We start from the raw sequence: 21347 nt of genomic DNA, 5'->3' as shown, positions 1-21347 counted from the left end.
TATAAATCAATATCTAGCTGAGAGGACTAGTAAAGGCAAAGTCTCACATCTCACATTGCCTTGCAAATCACTGGAATGAAGTGAATACTGCACAGCACCTTGCTGCTGTCTTCCAACTGGGATCTGAATATAAATCAATATCTAGCTGAGAGGACTAGTAAAGGCAAAGTCTCGCATCTCACATTGCCTTGAAAATCACTGGAATGAAGTGAATACTGCACCGCGCCTTCCTGCCCTCTAACAGGGATCTGAATCTAAATTAATATTCAGCTAATACGACTAGTAAAGTAGAAAATGATACGTTCTTCTCCAATCTGCAGTGGCGACTTTGAAGGACCTACGTTTAACCCATATTCAAAAGTAAGTCTCGAAGATTAATTCCTTACAATATGAATTTTACTTTTCTAAAGTTTACAACCATAGATATTTAAATAATAGGTTATTCAAATGTTCAAATGTACTGTCCTCTGACCGTTATATATTATTTCCGGTATTATATGGATGTTTATGTACTTTTTAGTGTTTCTAAGGTAGTCTTGCAATAGTTTTGAAATTATTTCTTTTACCCCTATAAATATTTACCGTTATATTCTACGAGTAATATATTTGTATAACATTGGTTGTCCAAAATTAAACGCATAGTTATTGTAAGAAAAAATTAAGAATTTCTCTAATATTTAACAATTTTCTTATCAACAATAGTTTAAATTCAAGCATTATCGTATTACATATGAAGTGTTACATCATCATACTCGTAGTTACATTAAGTGAACTCAGTTTTGTGACACTAATTAAACAGTTACCCAATAAAAATTGAATTTCCCTCTGCAATTCAAACACAGGGTTTATTGAATTTGCTTCATGAATCTAATATGTGTCCATTGTGTACTTACAATTTGCGTCACAAAATTTAACGAATATTCGTTAATGTCTTAGTCATTCTGTCACATCAAAATAAGTAGTTACTTGTGAAGCTGATGTACGTCGAAATATACTCGCATATATCCAACGAGAGTAAAATTTGGTACTACCGAACTCACTGCTCAATGTCAGTTTGGAGGAGACAGAAAGTTTCTAGTAAAGCTGGTATTTCTAATCCCACTCTGCAACTGTAGAGACAGCCGGCGTTCCACACGAGTTGTCTCTAATCTATTTGTCTGCCACTCCTAGTTATGCTGTTTAGTCCTGTTTGTGTTTGCTTCATACGTATTTGTTATTGTATAACTGCAAATACTATAATTTTTTACAAATATCAGTATAAAATATGTTGTCTTAATGTAAGGAGATTTAATTGTGACTTAAGTGAAAGGATAAAGCACTGACCGCAGTAATTACTTTGAGTTAAATACTTAATAACTTTCTTATCTGTATTGAAAAATTTAAATGAGTTAAAAATATATTTCTTCATAAGGATTTCCTTCCTCCAAATGGTTTAACTTCTGATTGGGCGTATTCCTCCATAGATATTTTAAACCAGACTGTTTACAGCATAAACTGATGTCACTTTCATCGGGTATTCCCATAGATATCCAGGAGTGTACTAACCGCATCACTAACCGCAAATTTCGACATGTTTTGGGTAAAAGGGGGATCGATTGGCCTATTCTACTGCAGAGAATGACTGTTGGAGTGGATGGAGCTCCCTTATTGTCAAAACCTAAGCATCAGGGAGTACCTTCCCCTAACCGCTATGGCTGGAGAAATCCAAAACAGCTAGCCTCACTGTTCCATGAAACATAAAGGTTAGGGCCCTCTATCGCACCTCATGGGACCTCGACATGTAGCGGCCCCTACCACAAACCTTAGCATAAACTCATCATTGAGAATGGTTTGAAGAGGAAGAAATTATTGCATGTTTGACTGGAGCATATGACATTATATGAAGTAAATGCCTCTCAGTGAAGTTCTTTTGTGTTATCCTAATACTGTTTACAAATTAATTAGTGAATGACACATGATCACGATCATGGTCGTAATCATGTGTTTGCGGACCGAAACACCAGAATGTGGAGCATCTTTTATGAAGAGTTAGTCGGCCTCCATCTAGAACGAGAGCCAAAGCCTCAATTAATCAGCGTCTTGGATTTAACTATGTTAAGCGATATTTTGACTATGATACACGCACGAATATATGCCAGATTAAAAAATAACCATTTGTTTACAATTCACTTTATTTTCTATCCCCCCCAGCCGAAGCTATTTGAGAGGGAAATCAATAAACAAGTCTAATTATATATTACTACTAGTATTTACAAATATAACTTGGAGCTTCAAATTTATGAATATCTCATTTAAATTCCAAACGCATTGTATCAGTATACATTATTAAGTTGATAAATAGACACTATAGATTAAATACTAGATAGATCAATAAATATTTTAAATATAACAACACATAATGTTATATATTTGACTACGTGACATATTATACATAAAACAGATAAAAATCTACAGAGAAAACTTGGTTTTTGAAATTAAAATAAATATATGTATTAAAGCTATCGGCTATATTAAATTTTATCTGGACTGAATTACGATATTAACACTGTGGTCCATTAGTATTATAATTAAGTGCTAGACTTAGATACTTACTAAGTGCACATAATCTTTATCCACATTCCAACAAGAAATGTTCTTCCTTAGTTTTATATATATATATATATATATATATATATATATATATACTAATGGAATGATAAATTGATACTAGTTCCACTTTTAACACAGTCGTGTACTTTTTGAGTTATATAATCAACAATACTTACACCATTAACAATATTCAAATATATACTCATGCCGTATACCATGCTGTTTAGATATAGCAGTGAAAACTGTAAACTTCAGTTGTAAAATTTAGGATTGTGTGTGTAAGTTTGTCGCTACACTTTTAGTTTGATTTTTTGTGCATATTTGATTTTAAACCTCAGGGGATTTGGCTGGTGCGGAAGAGGGTAGATCTCAATCCTCGAAAAGTAGGCTTCTATCTTTGTGACATATAACGATGTAAAATGTTCTGCTATCCTCTCGATATTTCGTGAGTAGACCGTTTTATCCTATACCGAAGGTAGATAATGTGCCAAATGATTGTGGGACGTGATGCTAACTAAATTCATCATTTATAAGAAAGTGTAATAAATTTCAATGACCAAGGAACTTTAGGTAGTTCCAGTTTATTGTGTCTATGGAAGCATGTGATATAATATTATTACAAAGTATTTATAACGACTGTTATAATTATCGTTTTCACTGAAATCTCAATGCGTGATCATGAACTACCGGAAACTCCACATTTTAGTACTAGTGTCGTCCACGCAACCGATCGAAGATATCCATACAATATTGAAACGTCTAAATAGTAATAGAATAACAATATATGACCATAAGTGACAAGCCCAATTATAAAGACTACGGTATTATGTTAGGTATATCAATTCTTATTGAATTATGGTCAATTCTTTTTGCACTAGATCCAGAGAACCACTTCTCTGCCACTTTCCCCCTAACATTAAAGATGAAATATTAGGTTATTTATAGACTCCTAATACTTTGGATCCACTATTCGAATACATTTCAAATTCAAAATGACTACATTATCCAGAACAGCATCGTATTTGCAACAGTAAGTGAATTACCAATAAACTAGTTAATATGTACGTGTACCTACATAATGTGTAGGTAGGAAAGCCTAAATTAATATTAAATACCTACATGATCCTTATTTATTGTAATGTAAATCCGTGAATAGTTTGTTTTTTATTTTAAGTTTGATGAACTGAAAATGTATTTTTATCCGTGATTGTTTATAAACTAAATACTTAAGATGTTTACTACAGTTTATAGCTTTTGCTGTCAACTTTGGAAATAAATGTTATTCTTAATCAGAAATAAAATTTTAGTGTTATTCTTGTGCTGCAATATAGAGTTTCTAACTTCTCAATAGAGTAAAATGCTTTTTAGTCTATAAGTTGCAAATATATAGAAGTTTTTAAAGTTTTTACTTAAACTTGGAATGTTTGGTTTGAACCGCACTCCAGTTGTTTAAAGTACACAAAAGATAATGGCTCCACATAAAAAGGCACTATTAGTTGACTGAATCCATCTGAGATGCATATATCAAAGTGCGTGTCTATTAGATGTCATTAAAGACTTGATTGCTCAAGAGATACCTAATATTATCCATTTTACGGTATCAAACCCTTTTTCACCTTTAATAATCTGAGACATAATTTAAGTTTTATTGTTTCATCGATACTTAACTTGAAATAATATATTTATTTCAATGATATTAAATTATATTAAAGTTATTGTAATACGCACATCATAACTATAAACATCAAGAAATCTAAGATATTTTTTATTTTTTTAATTAATAATATATCCTAGTAAAAGTTTTTTAGATATTTTTAAATGAATAATGTCATGTCGGAAAAGGAAGAGATTTTAATCCCTACAAATATAAATTTTGTTAACCAACTTATCCGAGAGTTATACTATGTCTTCAGCTTTTATTACACAAGTATTATGTAAGGATTTTTGGACATTTACATCGTTGTCCGTGAATTATAATACTAACTTTCAAGGATTGAAATATACCTCCTCCAGGTACCTATCAACTCCTAATACAGAAAAATACACGACAAATTTAAAAACTAAAGTACGGAAATAGACTGCCACTACCGTAATACCTGACTAGTATACCAACTGCATGAAGTCCAGACTCAAGAGAATAAACCCATTCGATGTCACTACACGTAACCAAGAGCACAAACAACACGTCATACACACCAAGGTAGGTGGAATACTGACGATAAAATCGATGTTACCATTTTCTGTGTTATTGCGTTCGAATCATCTGAAACAAAGAGTACAAGAAGACTATAGTTGGGAGGGGGAGCGGTAAAGGACAGTAGCCTCCATAATAATTTGGACACACCGTGGTACGTTCGACTCCTAGCGAGCGAGCTTGAAAGAAAGTGCACTTCAAAAATCTTGATCTTTACGGCTTATAATTTTTTAGGGGTTATAAATTACAATTTCGAGTTTTTAGGCGTTTCCCCTCGGTTAAATGGTAAAGCCCACCTGCGTGCCGAATTTCAAGTTACTAGCCAATTCTAGAAGTAGGTTATAATATATCAGTCAGTCAATCAGTGAGTTTCACAAGCGGTTACATAGTATAAGGAATTATATGTGTTTTTTTCCAACCCCTAGCTATCTGTAATAGTAACAAAATACATATAAGCAAGTGAAACATAATGTAAATAGTTTGGTTCAATGTACAGTACAGAAATAATATAGAAAATAACAATATAGAAACAATACTTTCCAGTGCAATAGTAGTAGTATATAAAATCGATGAGAGTGGTCGTTCTTTTAAAAACCGGAAAATGATATTACTAAAGATACATAAATTCAAGTGAAGTATAGAAAATGATTCAACGTCCTCTATTCTATTAGATACAACAAAAGAAAATATTGCAAATAGCCCTAGCTAACCTTAAATAATTTCTAAATATATTTAAAACATAATAGAGCAAGTAAAATAAATTTTTTTATTAAACGTACTGTTTAAACGAGATTTATTGTTTTTAATTAAGCCTTGTTTATCACGTGTCTTTAAAAAGATGCCTTGCTTAAAATATATCTTCAAATGCTTTTGATATATTGTAATTGTGACCTGATAGTGTAGAAATGTTCTAAAATCAAGAACAGTGTATTATTAACTATAATATTATTTATTTTTTAAAGTAAACAATTACCCTGATATATCTCTATTAAGTTTTAAAAATCAGACAGTTCTTACAAATCAAAGCGTGCAAGATTTTTGGAGCTTTGCTGCATTATACCGTGGAGTTGACACTGTTTTATTATTCGAATTGTAGAAATAGTAATGCGAAACTTTATATTACTAATAAAACTAAACATTTAAAACGCTATCCACAATCTATTGGGTCTTCATGAAGCTTGAAATAAAACAATATATGTCCATGTTTTATTGATTGTGTTACTAATGCAACATACATAACGTCCATAAACTTTACTCACAAAATAAATTAAACGGCAGGAGAAGGTTTAAGAACTGGTGGGTGGGAGTGTTCCATACAGTCTGTGGAGTTTGACACCCCTGCAATAAACTTTTAATAATGTTTCCTTCTTTTCCCTTACTCGTATTTTCTCATATTTTCATGCTTGTTTAACACTGCGCTTGTCTAGCATATTCCCTCGCCCTTATTCCATCTTTGGTTTCATGTTTTGCGGATGTTTAAATTTTTTCACAAGTTGGATTTTTGTGTATAAGAACAGGTACGATCTTTATAACATTACTTCTATTCATCGGTTTTTATCCCCTCCCCTCCTAAGATCTACTACGGAATTTGTTTGATTATAAGAGCGTACCTCATGTCTCAGCCACTAAAAAGAATCATTACTATAGCAACCTACACCTAAATAGTATGATAGCATTTGAGGTGATATTGTCATATTGCTGCTAACCACCAGCTGTTACTACTATGACGTAGCCATGCCTTCATATAGTCTGCTTCATTTACATGTTGTCTACAAAACAAATTAATTATACAAAATGTACTTATATGTATTTACTGTAACAGCTGACAAGGTTTCTTTATTGCATAACATGAAGATACGAAGCTCTAATTCTACATATACGTAATACTGCCTATAGTGTTTGGGGCGGGGTGTAGAGAGGTTATACAGCGGCAGCAACCATCATCGGACTATTTTCGTATGAGCTGCTCTATGGTCCTCCAGGCAATGCATAACCTTTAGGCGGGGGAGTACCATTACTACTACACAACTTTACTTACCTATACTGTTATCTGGTACAAGTATATGTGGTACAAATACCTGGCTAGCACGGTTGGATCGTTTGCTTGATACCTTCAGTACAGCATTGAACCTACCATCGCAACCAAACGCTGAGATAAATGTTGTTAACAACATAACTAACAATACATAAAAATTCTAACTTATACTTATATCCTTAATAAGTCATCATACATATTTTTATCTATAAGAACATTTTTAATGCGTTTTCCGTTTGTGCCTGGGACTCCCCTGGGAGCCCCTACCAACCTATACCGTAAATGCTACTTGCATTACATCAATGGAGTGCTTATACTATATAAGCCGAGACAGAACTCCGACAGTATCATCGGTCGGGAAACACTAAGGCTGTATTACCTTTCTTTTGTGTGTTTTTCCAACACCTCCTGTACACACACTGAGAGAGAAATCTAATGATGTGACTGTCTCTATTCATGGAATGTGGAATCAACATCTGCCCGAAAAGATCCAAAACAATTGGCTACGGAGAAGCTCTTTACTCTTTACATCGTTTCGACATCAGACACACTTAGACTACAAACAATTACCATCCAGATAAAGTGGCGTTCTCATTATCTCATCAAGTGCACAATTGAGGGCACTGCGATGTTTCTCACACGATCCCAAATCATGGAGGAGAAACCGAGTTTTTTACACACAACGTTGAGTGATTGTGCAACTGATGAGACAATGAGAACCACTTCATCGGGATTACATGTTTTCGTAGTATACGTGTCTATGATGCCGAAGCGTAAAAAATTCGTTTTGAGCTTCTTCGTCACCGACTGTTTTGTATTTCTTTAGACAAAATGTTGATTCCAGATTGTAGGAGTCAAGTCTGTCACAGCGATAGAATTCAAACTTTCCACTAAGTGGAAATTAAAATGGAGCTCAACTTTACATTCGTATTGAACTAACCCTTCCCACCTCTGCTGCACAGAGACACTGTTCCAAGTCTCTCTGCCAAATTACATTCCTGAGTAATGATATCCGGCAAGAGTCGATGATGTGTAATGGTCCGTGGCTATCTCCATTCCCCTTGTTTTAATTTCCCCTTGATATACAAAAGAAGAACGTGTTGTTGCGGTCGTCACGCACCGCATCACCATAGAGACATTTCCGAGTTTTCATCTTCAAACAGGTATGTTCAAACGTGTTCATGGCTGGTTATGGACTGGGTCAGGTAAAAATTCACGTTCCCGAATTTCCACCCATTATCTCAGGTTTCCAATCAGCCTGACCGTCCAAGTCCAATGCTATTTAGCAGCCACCGTTCCTACCAGTCCCTCATGGTGAACCCATGGGAGTGCGTGTTACCGCTCCATTCCCCTCATATTCTGCTTCATTTTGAAAGCGTGCAGGTCGATTGGAATAGCTCCCGCCACTACGCCGTTCCCTAGTCATACAGAGTGTTGCTGTGCTACTGCCAGCTCATTATACAGACAATTATTGCCGTAATATAGAGAGCCTGTAATCTCTCTAACCAATTTCCCACATTAATAAGTTATAACCTCATTTTACTTGCAAAACAGAACATTTTCATTAATACTTTCAAATTAAAAATGTATGTTTTATATATGAAATATTGTTTAAAAAAATAGTTTATAGCAAACTAAATAAATAAACAATTTAAATCAATATGACTTTTTATTTTAATACTAAATTTAGTTTGACAAAATTTAGGACTTCGTTATTGAATAGTACATTTAAGTGACTTCATTATAACATATGTACGTAATCAGTATTGTAAATAATGATACTCATTTAATAATTTAGCTGTCGACGTTTCAAACTAACAATTAACAATCGATCTATGTTTATACATACATCGAAAACAGCATTACTTGCCGTAATGGTCTACTGTTGCGTTACGGAAAGCAATATATCACACGCGAGATTAGAAGTGTATCTTAAATGTGTAGTTCATTTATCAACCTCATAAACGTTCAATTATAACCAAGTATGAAAAATAAACTTCTTGTGACTTTCAACGTCAAGTCCACCTCAATCGTAAACCACGTTCTGCTTTGACGACTTTCACGGAAAATCATACAACATTGTGGAAATTAGAGGGTTTAAATATCCAATTAATATTTATGTTAATAGTAGCAAATGAAAATTTTAAAATTTTAAGGGGCAGAAACGTTTGAAACACAATTTGCATAACGTGCGAGATGTAAACGTGCCACACATTCTGGAAACACGTAACGCCCATAGTATCGGAGGTATACTGGGAACAATATCCAAACATAGCCTGTTCTAGTCACGAATTTTCAATTAATTCGCTAACAAACGTGGTGGCCAACAGAATCCCCTCACCTGATAAACAGTGTATTCAGAAATCAAACGTACTTTTTTTATTAATCAGTAGTTATTTGTGGATTAAATTAACATTACTCAGATTAGTTCAATTGTACACTTTTAGTGAATATTATAACTTTCTGATATATTATATTAAATGCATACTTTATTTTATCACTGGCTATAACAATGAAACTTATTTCTGGTTATGACCCCTTACGGGCCATCCCCTGAGGTGATGAAGAGCTACTGATTGCATCAAAGAGTTCAATTTTATGCCCTATGTCACTGTACAAAGTTTTATGTTTGTAAGTTTACGAGTACAGAAGATATTAGACCGTTTCAATACTTTTCAGCATCACTGTATAACTTTAATGCCTAGTAAATAGGAAATGGCACGGACCCTACTGATTATTTTACATTACAAGACGTCATTAAACCACGCACTGAGCAACAACGTTGAGATTATCCTGTATAAGTATTAGTCTATGTACCTAGGTATATACAGGTTGTATCTAAAGTAGAAATAACAAATGATTTAACATATGAATATTTTATGGCCTGCTATAAATTTAAATAAATATTTTCTGTGGGTAAAAATAACATAAAACAAATAGAATTATTACACAATGTGATGATTTTATCGGTCTTCCCACATACAAACTGTCCATACTACCTAAATTGGTATACACCTATTTTGCTTATAGCTCAACAATCCACACACAAGAACCTAATTTTCACTTTTTTTTCTCACGTGAGCTTGCATCGCACCTTTCAAGAAGAATTTTCTTGACTTTTATTCCTCATACTTTACAGGATATTCCCTATATTCTCACTAGGACTCTGTGGCATATGTTTATTTACGATTAAGATAAAAAAACCTCATAAATTGGCATTTATGTTTAGTAGTATGCTGTATAACAACTTAGTATTTATGTGTTAACAGGACAACAGGCAGTCCAGGCAGTAAGTCACCTGCTTCTGGGGGCCCGGGACAACCTACCTCCTCATCCACCAGCAACCCTGAGGTCAAGACTCCACCTACTGCACACAACAAGGCTCTTCAGAATGTTAAAGGCGATCACCCTTCGGTAAGTTTCTGTATGTTTCCAGGTGTTATGTGTTATCGAGTACTATGACAGTTTCGAAAGAGTAAACCTCCAATGATACGCATTGTTAAACATATTTCCTAATAACTTAAAGAATTATTAGAAGCGCGTTTATAAAATTGATTACGAGTAACTTTTTCTATAAATAAAGTCTAAACAAACATTTATACGACCACAGTAATGTTTTCTAAAATTTGATATTTTCAGTATGAAATCACTTTGAATAAATATTTCAAACGGTTTTTACGTATCCTGACATCATACAACATTTCTATACAGTTATATTAATATATCGTGCTCTAAAAGAGGTTCATGTTTAAGAAATGCTTCTTAGTTGTATTTCTGAGGTCGGTTATTATATTAAAAATTATTTTATACTAAAAGTCATTCGATGCTGCACCTACTATACCTTTGTTGGAAAATGAACAATTTTGTGGAGCTTCAATAACTTTTCTATATTTAAGCATTTGGTTATTTACAATTTTAAATAAAAAATCTAAATAACTGTGAACATACAGGTATAAAATTATCTGAAAACCCATTGAATCTTATACTACTAAAATATCTGTGACGATTCAATAACTTTTTTTACTTAAATTCTAAAATATCATTTTCAAAATCTTATCTATAATAAACTCAATTTTTTACTATTAGAAGCTTATTTTTTATAAATCATTAGGTACCACCATACTCTAATTCGAACTGTTAACCATTACTACCTTTGTTGTGTAACTTGTAAAAATTGCATATAATGACAATTGAAAACTATGTGATATTTCTAAGAATCTAAAAGATATACGAACTAAAGAGGGCCAGGCCAGAGTTACAATTGCTGATACCTTAAGGCATGAAAGGACTTGGTACAAAAGGGTTGAAGCCTCACTGACAAAACGCTTGTGTGTTGGTAATATTTCACACTAACCATTGTGAATCCTGTTTTTGTAGTAAAGATATAACAATATTCTTTCATATTTGTATGATAAGATATCGTATATTCTAGATATAATCAAATTTATATATATATGAGATTCCTGGCGTAATGTTGGGGAAAGTCACAATACTTACAAAATTATTGTACAAATTAATCATAAACAGATATACGAAGTTGAATATTTCAATAACCCACCATTGTTAAATTCTTTCATCTGATTATAAGAAAATTCAATTTTTATTCCCTTATTTATTGTGTTTCCAAGTTTATTGTATTATCTATTTCTTAAAAATATGACATCTTTATTAATTTTTTATACAACTAAATTTTATTGAATACTACAGGTAGATGTTGCTGAAGTTTACGTTCATAAATGTTTTCTCCATTTACTTAGTTGAAATTTCAAATTTTCTTCAATACAGATTTCTAATTTTCTTAGAAGAAATGTTTAAAGCTGTTGGAAATGCACTAAATCTTTCACTTGAACTAGCTTCTTTTGAAAAAAAGTCCGTCAATTGCTTGATCATGTATAATTTTATCTTTAATATGTCTATTATTAGTATCTGTGTGTATTGTATAAGAAATGTCATGGTCCATAGCAGCTTTATTTAATTTATGTTTTTCGAGAACTCCTCTTTTTATTTTTTTCAAGCTTTTTGCAGGTCCCAGATACTGATAGCCTGGTACGTGCAATTCAAATCGTAAATACTTAATTAAATCGGTTGATCTCTCTCCTTTCCTTACATGTCTGTAGTTTTATTTGATCTATTTGTTTCCAAAAAATTGCACATTTAAATCTCAAAATTAAATTTTCCAGGTTTATTCTAAATTAGTTTTAAATTTAGAAATAAATTTCACAATAATTTTATCGATTGACTATGGTTTTATTCTGATAATTTTGAATTAAATATTGTTTAAGATAAGGTTATTAGTTTTTTTAATGATAAAAAGATATTATAAATATTCTGAATTTACAAAAGGATATTGTTCTTTAGATAATATATAAGGTTTATTGACGATTTCCAATCACATGAAACTTCAAAAATTAGATTAAAATTACTATAAAATAAAAAAAATTGTTCATTTAAATATTCAAATGTAATCTCCTGTTACAATTTACTTTTAGTTAATGATAAATAATTTAATAGCATTTAAAAGAGAGATTGTAAGAACTTATTAAATATTTCAGGAAATCCAAAATTTAGACATTTTGATGTTGTTGTTGCTTTTTGGTCTAAAATTAGTGGGATACCTGATGAAATTGGTTATATTCCAATTTGAAAAAATACTAGAAGAAATTTAAATATTTTTCTAAATATTCAAGATTCTAGAGGAAATTTGTTATAAAATGAAAATAAAACTTTTTATAAATATTAAAGAAAGAATAAAGTAACTGTGGTTCTTACAGTGAACGACGACAAATATTCAAAAATTTTACTGGAATAAAGGAATACGCGATTCCCAACTACCTTCAAAATTTTTAGTAATGAAGTAAATGAACTTTTTATTAATGAATTAATGTTTAAAATACAAACTAAAATTAACTAATAAAATGTTGGTGATTTGAAAAAATTCACAATTTTTATGTAGTTAATACGGTGTCTATAGATAGATACCTTAATAATATTCATAAGGGCACTATATTTATCAATGCATCTTGTTTATATTCTTTGATTTTAAGTTATAATATAAAAAGTCTTTTTTATAATAATGAAAAAAGTCTTCGAAACAAAAATAGGTGTATTATTACCACACTTATAAAAGTATATAAAGACATTAAATGTATAATTGAATCAAGTTTATATTCTCTGATTTAAAAATATAATAAAAAGATTGTAAAATATCTTAATAAATAGGTGTAGTGGTATAAATGAAGGGAGTATTGTTTCACTACTCCCTTTGAACTTTCAATTTCATGCTTTTTTTATTAATGAATGTGGTCTTAATACAGTGTTCCATAACTAGACAAAGGTATACTACGTTATTGCTCACGTGATGACAAACATATTCCACAATATGAAAATGGGTTTCCGATGCTTACTTTTTCATTTATCTGTCTATATGGATTTTTATACAAATAAATAATCTTAAAAAGTAATAAATTAAATGATAACAAATTTGACTCAATTGTTTACGATAACAAGTCCAATTACTGAAACTAATTTCATCTTTATCTTTAATATTTTCAAAATGGCGGCTAGACCTTTAATCTTAGATTATATAAAAAAAATTAGCATTTTTTCTCAAGAATGGCAAGTACAACAGTTTTAGAGAGATTTTCGCAAATCTAATGACACTAAAATTATTTACATCGAATAACAAATATTCGTCCTTTTTGAAATTATATTTGCATGTTAAACAATGTTCTTAATAAATGGAGTTCTTAGAATAGTTGCATTTTTGAATAATTTACCTTTAAAAAATAGAAGAAGTTAAATTTATTAAAACAGAATAATATATATATATATATATATATATATATATATATATATATATATTATTTTATATATATTATTTTGTTTTAATACATCTCGAATTTTGATTTTAAAAGGAAATAAAGATAAATTTGGTTCGACAACCATTATAGTTAGAATATTTGTAATTTCATTTACAGAACGCATTTTCTTATTGTTTTAGATATTAAAAACACTGAATAAATACATAAAAAGATAATTTATATTTAATGGTTGTACGTAAAAAATGTATTATGACTGAATTTGTCGAGTAAAATTTTAAAATGTCTTAATGATTCTTTAAAATATAATTGTTACTGTTCATAAATTTATGAGTCACGTTACACAAAATTTCATTATTAATGAACTCTTGTTGAATAAATTTAATAATCGCTGCGAGGCTTCTTTTTGGGAAACTATTCTCACAGTCGATTGGGAGTGTTTGTAACAGAGTGGGACATTACGGTGAGCGTTTTAATATATTAAAGAACAAGGAAGGATGCGGTTAGTTTATCAACTTCCTTTGAACTTCTGCTCTTGAAAATTCTTCTCTCTGATATTATGATAAAAATTTAGAATATAATAAATCTATGAAACACTGTTTGAAATGTTTAGATTTTATGTCAAGAACCAGTTAAGAAAAAATTGTCATAACTGTCGTAGCCTGTTTGCCCACTTCGTTTTAAGAAAATAAATATACTCTCCTTTTACAAATTGTTTCAGACGTTCTACCATGATAAAGTTCTACAATATTTAAATCATAAAACGGGTATAATACAACCATCGCCTTGGACCATTTCTCAACCGTTATTGAGGTTCCTTGCCTCCCAAATAAAACCGCAAATTGTTCAGCAACCCCCCAACTATAATAAAAAGAAGTAAATCATCAGTATATACTATATTAGTACAAATCTCACTACAATATACGAGAATATTTACTGAAATTATTATTTGTCATATCAGTTATAACATAGTAAATTAATAAATTTTAAATACACCTGATTACATGCCCCGTGCTTAACATTTTATTAAGCTTATGTATCAAGCATATAGATTAGAACAAATTTAAAGTAATTTTTCCTAAAAGCTGTGACATGTTATTTACTCCGTCCGCAATAAATAGTAAATACGTAGGAGTGTTTAATACTATCACGTACAACATTGTATACATCAAACACTTTAATTCTTAGGTTCATAAGTTCTATTTAAGGCATCAAGTAAAGTTGAGGATGTAATACTTTTGACAGGATCAAATGAATTGAATAATTTAGAACCAGATATACCTCAGAATCAATCTGAGGGAGTCCACCAACACTAGGAATAAAGTAGGAGTTAACTAAATATTAACTTATAAACACGCAATTTCAAACAAGTGATCAGAAAACATTGATTTTCACTGAGTAAACCACAGTCCATTTTAACACACTCCTTCTTTTGTGCCAGAGAACAATAGCACAATAGACCTACTGGTGTCTGTTACTCGTGGTCTCTGCTGCTGCTACATGTTTCACACAAAACTTGGTTACAAGTCTCGCGAGGGTTGCTGTAACTGTTCTGAGTGTAACCACCTGGGTTAGTGCAACTAATCCTGGATAGTTACAAACACTTCCGCTAATGGCTGCCTTGATTGTGTACTTTCTTCTACTCAATGATTCTTCTAAACGTATTCGTATTAATAATATTCCCTTATTCGAGGTTATTAATACATATAATTCGGTACTGCTTCTGGTACAGTTTTCACAGAACTTATAACATAGGATAGTATTAATTTTAATTAGTTTTTTCCTCATATAAAAATATAAAGTGTAGCTTGGGCAATTCAGTAAAACTTGAGAGTGAGGGTGTAAATGCTTAAAATTAGAAATGAGATGTGACATTAGAATATCATGCGGGTTTCCATGAACTGAATAATAATCTGGAAGAGAGCATTGCTCTTTATGAGAACAATAAGAGTCTCAATTAGATAAGTATGAATGGTGTTATCAAGTGATTGGTAATAAATTAATAAATCTATCAATAAGAATCCTCAACTTTTGGACCAATTTTTTAGAAAGAAATAGATACCAATGTTCACTCAATGAGCAAGTTTAAATGACGGTTGAGGATATTAAAGTTTGTTGAATTTTTATTGATTAATATTTTGTTTCTTTACAAGCACTGTGTAACTAATTTGAACAATTCAACATGTTCTTGTAATAGTTTACTTCATTTAGCAATTCATTTTATAACATTTCTGGTTGCAATAACTACATTTTGCACCTCAATCAGACTAGTATATGTATCCGAAATTATACTTTCAAAAATGGTTTAGAAACTGATGAAAAAGTCAAAACTATTTTCTTAAGGCTAAAAGTTGAATGGTGTGAAACAAAATTCTATCAAACATGTGGAGTAGTAAGTGAGAGACGAAATTGTGAAAATAACTCGTTTGCTGAATACATTTTCGTAAAGCGCACAATAATATTACGACGTCTTACGCTTCTCTCGTCTAGAGACAAACTTTTTGTCACTCACTGCTCTTCCCTCACGTTATACAGTCATTTTATATCAACATTCGTATCTATATATGGAGGACTATCATACTTACAGAAATATATACCCTTGGAATCTCAGATCAACATGTCCCTCAAAATAGACTAAATATGTACCGTATATATTTAGCAGTATTATTGTATTTTTATTCTTAGAATAGAATAGTATGCAATATATTCTAAACTTACTATACTATGATATTATGTATTAGTCTATTCTCAAAATAAGAATAAAATAAGTAATTTAACATTTAAATTTGGCCTAGAGGAAAAACAAGCTTGAGCCAGTGTACAGGTTGTTCCATTGCTATGTTCTCAGTGGACATGCACGTATGAGTGCGTTTGTATGTTGTGCACATCCAGTTGTAAGCTAACTACAACAAAGTTTGGGGCCTGGACGTTAAAATGCTGTCTTCGTGGTTCCCGCTGGAGGTCTTAATTACTGAAATGATTCCCATTCCCATCCCTAGCCCATGTACTCAGTTCACTAAAACAAACCACACCCTTGGTAACTTCTCTTTATCATAAAACAGAAAAAAGTGTTTTATAATCAAATGTAAGTTTTTATAAGGATTGTCTAGAAGTATCATTCACAAAGTCAAACACAAAATTCCAGTTGTGCAATAAAAACACTGTATTTTTAGGCAGAACTTACCTTAAAAACTAAGTTGATAATATATATACACACACACACACACACACACACACACACACACACACACACACACACACATATATATATATATATATATATATATATACAAGTTATAATTTATATATACAAATTAATTTATATTTAGACGCAATTTATATGTTTTTAGACACGTTGAGACGTTACCATTATTTTTTACTAATGAACACGAAAGTTAAGAGCAAGATAACTTATTCTTATATGTTAAAAATTGTAGAACAGATGGATTTTCTTCTGACATTTGTGAAACTTTTATATAAACTAAAAATCCTCACACAAGTATATATTGTTACAATTACAAGTCCGTAGATATGTATAACAATTTTTGACTACATTAGTCCAAAACTTTGAAGAACAACAGAGAAAAAAGATATACAAATAGAATCCTTACAATGTATACTATATTCTGCAAAGTTTTATGACGTAATTACACAAAATTATCATATATCAGCTACAAATTTTTTTATAACAAAGGTTAGTGTTATTATTCCAGAAAATTCTTTACAATTTATACCATATTCTGCAAAAGATTCAAGATGCAATCACCCCAAATCAAGAAAATTCCAGTATTGTGTTTTAGGTTAGCATTAACCACGGTTCCTACAGAACTTAAAAGAATTAACTATCGATATGCATATTTTAATAAGTATCGTGTCTACCTTTTGACAGACTTAGCTGTAAAACCTAAAATAACTTCTTTATAATATTTGGTAAAGTCTTCGCCTGCAATAAATCTATCTTTATCCCAGATAGATGAGATATTTCATGTTTCGCTGTTAAAAGTTTTTACACTATCATTATTTTACCTGAAATAAAAAATAATTTAATTACATTTTATCAAATCATACACTTTCAACAAATGGGAGCCTATGTTATATACGTATACGCCGATTCAATGCTTTACTCAAATAAAATAATTTTTATTACATTTTTACAATTTTATGTTACATCGCAAACGTTAATAAATTATTGTTTGTAAATCTCTTTATTTATTCACACATTCACTCAAGCACACTTTCACTGACCTCAGATCCTATGCCTCTCATACATGTCAGTGGCTCATCATGAACTGATAGACAGAGCATAACGAACTAGACACCAATAGGCTTTTAGACGAGTTTTAAATTTATTTTGATTGTTGGATATATCTATACTTTCTAGCAGCTTATTGATTGACACTAACTGGGGCAGCGTCAGACTGTGATGTTGGACTCAATAGATGCCCCTGCCTCTTGTGTCATATCGGTGAAGGTCTCCGCCACGAACCGTAGGACACTTTTATCTGCAGTACATGTCCACATCAAATATTTAAAGGCGAGCAAGGTCAGAAATTCAAGCTTTCTAAAAGGTTCCCCTAGACGACTCTCTGTAAGTTAACATCTGAGAGCCTTTTTTGGGGGTTGAAGACTTTTTCCGACATTCTTTTTGCGCAGCCTCCCCAAAGTCTCACTTAATACGCGAAGTAAGGATGAATTAGGCTGTAGTAGGCAATTTTAAAAACTTAAGGGAAAGCAGAAATTCTAGCACACATATTATCGACGAGGTCGTCCCAGGCCTATCCTCTGTCAATGAAATTCCTAGAGACTTTGTGGAGTATGTTTCCTCTAAAAAGGACATCATTAACAAATACAGCTGGCTGTTCTGAAAGATCTCTTCCTTTAGGCAGAAATTTCTATTTGGCCTGTTTTGTTTTCAAGTTTATTTCAACAAAGTACTGAATGCATGAATTTAATTCCATGAACGTTGTGACTTTTTTATCTAGTTCTTACAATGTTTTGCTTTGAAACAGAGAGTAGTGCCGTCAGCATATTCAACAAGTATTTAATGCTGGATCACAAATTTAAATCCACTGATATAAATTAGGAATGCAGAACTTTATTTGATTAAATATTTAATCTACGTCATGGTTTGTTATTACAAATGTTTAGTTTGTTATGTTAGTGGACCAATAAACAGTTGTTTCAATATTGGTTTAGGTACAGCGTTAAATTTTATCGTAAAATAGAGGTCGTTAATTATATTCATTTATAGTAAAATAGTTTCATTTCATTCATGGAAATAGTTTTACAACATGAAGTAATATAATTATTGTATGATTAGGTTATCCGCTGAGATTGCAATATTCTATTGAAAGATCGCATGAATGCAGCAAACAAGTGGTTGGTCGACGCGACTACAGTTGAGGGCTGAGGGCAGAGATCGACCGAGATAGTGTACAGTACAGTCAGGATATAGCTTGATGGACCCCCGCTAATCGTTTGGGACAGTCTGCTCAGAATATTTACGTCCTTGTTTACAGTCTGGGTTAGCTACTACAGGACGTTACTTTCACATGAGCTGTCAAAAACAAAGCTGACCTTTAAAGCTTTATATATTTTGATTTACGATTAACTCTAAACCAACATTCTAGTGGATAACCCCTAATGATGAACGAAAAAGTAACATTATGTCAGTCTAATATGATTTTTTTTCGTTGTATTCTTCACATTATTATAAAATGTATTTTAATGGAATCGCTTAATAAATTCTAAATATTCTATATACAAAATCTTCCTATATAATTTACAAACTTCCGTCGTAATAATCAAATTAAATGGATATTTCAAAACTGCAAGTACTGTTTATATCATGTTACCTAAAAATTAAAAGTTGTTTAATTATAGAAAATAAATTAAGAGGAGTTTCGTATATCTTGAAGTTTGTACATTTTATTTGGTTATCAATAACATTATAAAGGTAATAATAAGTTAACATAAAATACCATCTTGGTACTCAAACATGAATTCCTAAGTTTGGGGTTTAGAGTAAACTTAAAACAAGAGAACACTATACAATGCTATGAAAGTAGAATTATATGTATTACGTTCAGTTATAAATAATTTTTTATCGGCAATCAATAGTTGCGTTCGGTTCCAAGGAATAATATGTCAAATATAGCAAAATACAAAAATATTTTAAATTTTATTCGAAAACCGTACCGTGTCATGTAAGATATGTCCATTACTCGATATTAATCTTATATTTTGCAAATTTTTCTCGTACGTAACACAAACATTGCTTGCTGTTACTGAACTACTTTTTGATTTTCCCGTTGAAAAAAACACCGTCAAGTGTACATCACATTAAGTGTTAAGATAATTTTGTTTAAAATGTGGAGTAGTCGAATTTGGCTTTGTCTTGAGGTAAAAGGTGCGGAATATGGTTGTTTTCAAACATAATCTTTTTTCATAAAATAGTAACTGATAATTTGCTACGAATCGAAAAAAGTACTGTAATAAATGTATTTAAAGTTAAAAATAATTTTAAAACATTATGTATTCCATGTACAGAGAAACGAAATGGTTACTTTCCAACATTTACAGACATTTTATGTTCACATTCTTGTTGGGGGAGGAGGAGAAGCTTTTGACTAAAGGCAAAAATAATGTGGTTGTGTCAAAGTATTAACACTTTTAAAAAACAGTGGCCTCAATTGACATGCATAATTGTGTAATAAAATAATTATTGAATTCTGGTAGTAATTTTGTGGTTAATTATTCGTAGTAGAATAAGGTATTCGTTGCATTAATAATAAAAACATTTGAGCAGCGGTAAAACAATTGAATTTCTCAAATTTTGTAATTGCCTAATTTGTTTACGGTCCGTTTAAACAGTAATGTATGCCACAGGGAAAGTTTCACGTACCAGTTGTTACACGTGGCATCCAGGTGGTTTACTGCCAGTGCGGCACTATCACCTGAGTAAAATGTATCTAATCCAAGTTGAAGGTCTACTATCTTAAAATGTCCTAGTATTGATTTAACCCACTTTCGTTGTTAAACATTTTCTTGTAAAAAACTATTTGATACAGTTTTCGCATTGGATGATGAAGTGCTGCTGGACAAGCATAAGTAATCCTACTGTACTTTTTTTCTTTCACTCAACTCTGTCATATTCAATTCTGAAGAGCAGTACAACGCATACAAAACTGTATTGTGCATCATACTTAAGCTTGCACTCAAGTCTGTCACAATAACATCAGAAGTATACTTGTTCTTTCGTTTAAGGACATCCTTAATAGTCCACCTCGGGTAAAGAGGGTCACAACAGTACGTGGTTCTGGATGCTTTAGAAAAATTACTTACAGCTATCAATCTTAAAAGGGGTTGTATCTTAAAGCCAAGAATAAGTTATGGATGTCAGGAAATTAATTGCTGCTTTGGTCTGGAATAAGATAATAGGCTATAGTTATATTAAAATGGCGGTAAAAGGCGTGAACATTTGGTATGATACGTTACTATTATATATCTGAATTCGTTATATCCAGTAAAATGTTTGGGTTATCAAAACTAGAGAGCCTAAGATATACTTACATACAAAAGAAATATTCATATAATACACAATGCATTCTGGCAATAATTTTGTTTCTATTTAATCGTACAAACAATACAAGTTATTAGTTCGTTTCATGTACATGACAAAAAGTATTGTTTCCTCAATTTACTTATGTTA

The 21347-nt window shown here is 31.4% G+C and overlaps 1 protein-coding gene across 2 annotated transcripts in view; it reads left to right on the top strand.

Moving 5' to 3' along the window:
• Positions 1 to 21347, top strand: part of LOC124369056 (synaptotagmin-7) — a 250142-nt gene that overhangs the window by 106518 nt on the left and 122277 nt on the right. For both annotated transcript variants that reach the window (XM_046826756.1, XM_046826757.1), the window contains exon 4: positions 10088 to 10232. In XM_046826756.1, coding sequence (XP_046682712.1) covers positions 10088 to 10232 — 145 coding nt within the window. The remainder of the gene's footprint in view (positions 1 to 10087; positions 10233 to 21347) is intronic.

Source organism: Homalodisca vitripennis, chromosome X (genome assembly GCF_021130785.1).
Source record: "Homalodisca vitripennis isolate AUS2020 chromosome X, UT_GWSS_2.1, whole genome shotgun sequence".
Taxonomy (NCBI): domain Eukaryota; kingdom Metazoa; phylum Arthropoda; class Insecta; order Hemiptera; family Cicadellidae; genus Homalodisca; species Homalodisca vitripennis.
The sequence above is the reverse complement of the archived record's forward strand: the minus strand, read 5'-3'. Positions and strand labels throughout refer to the sequence as shown.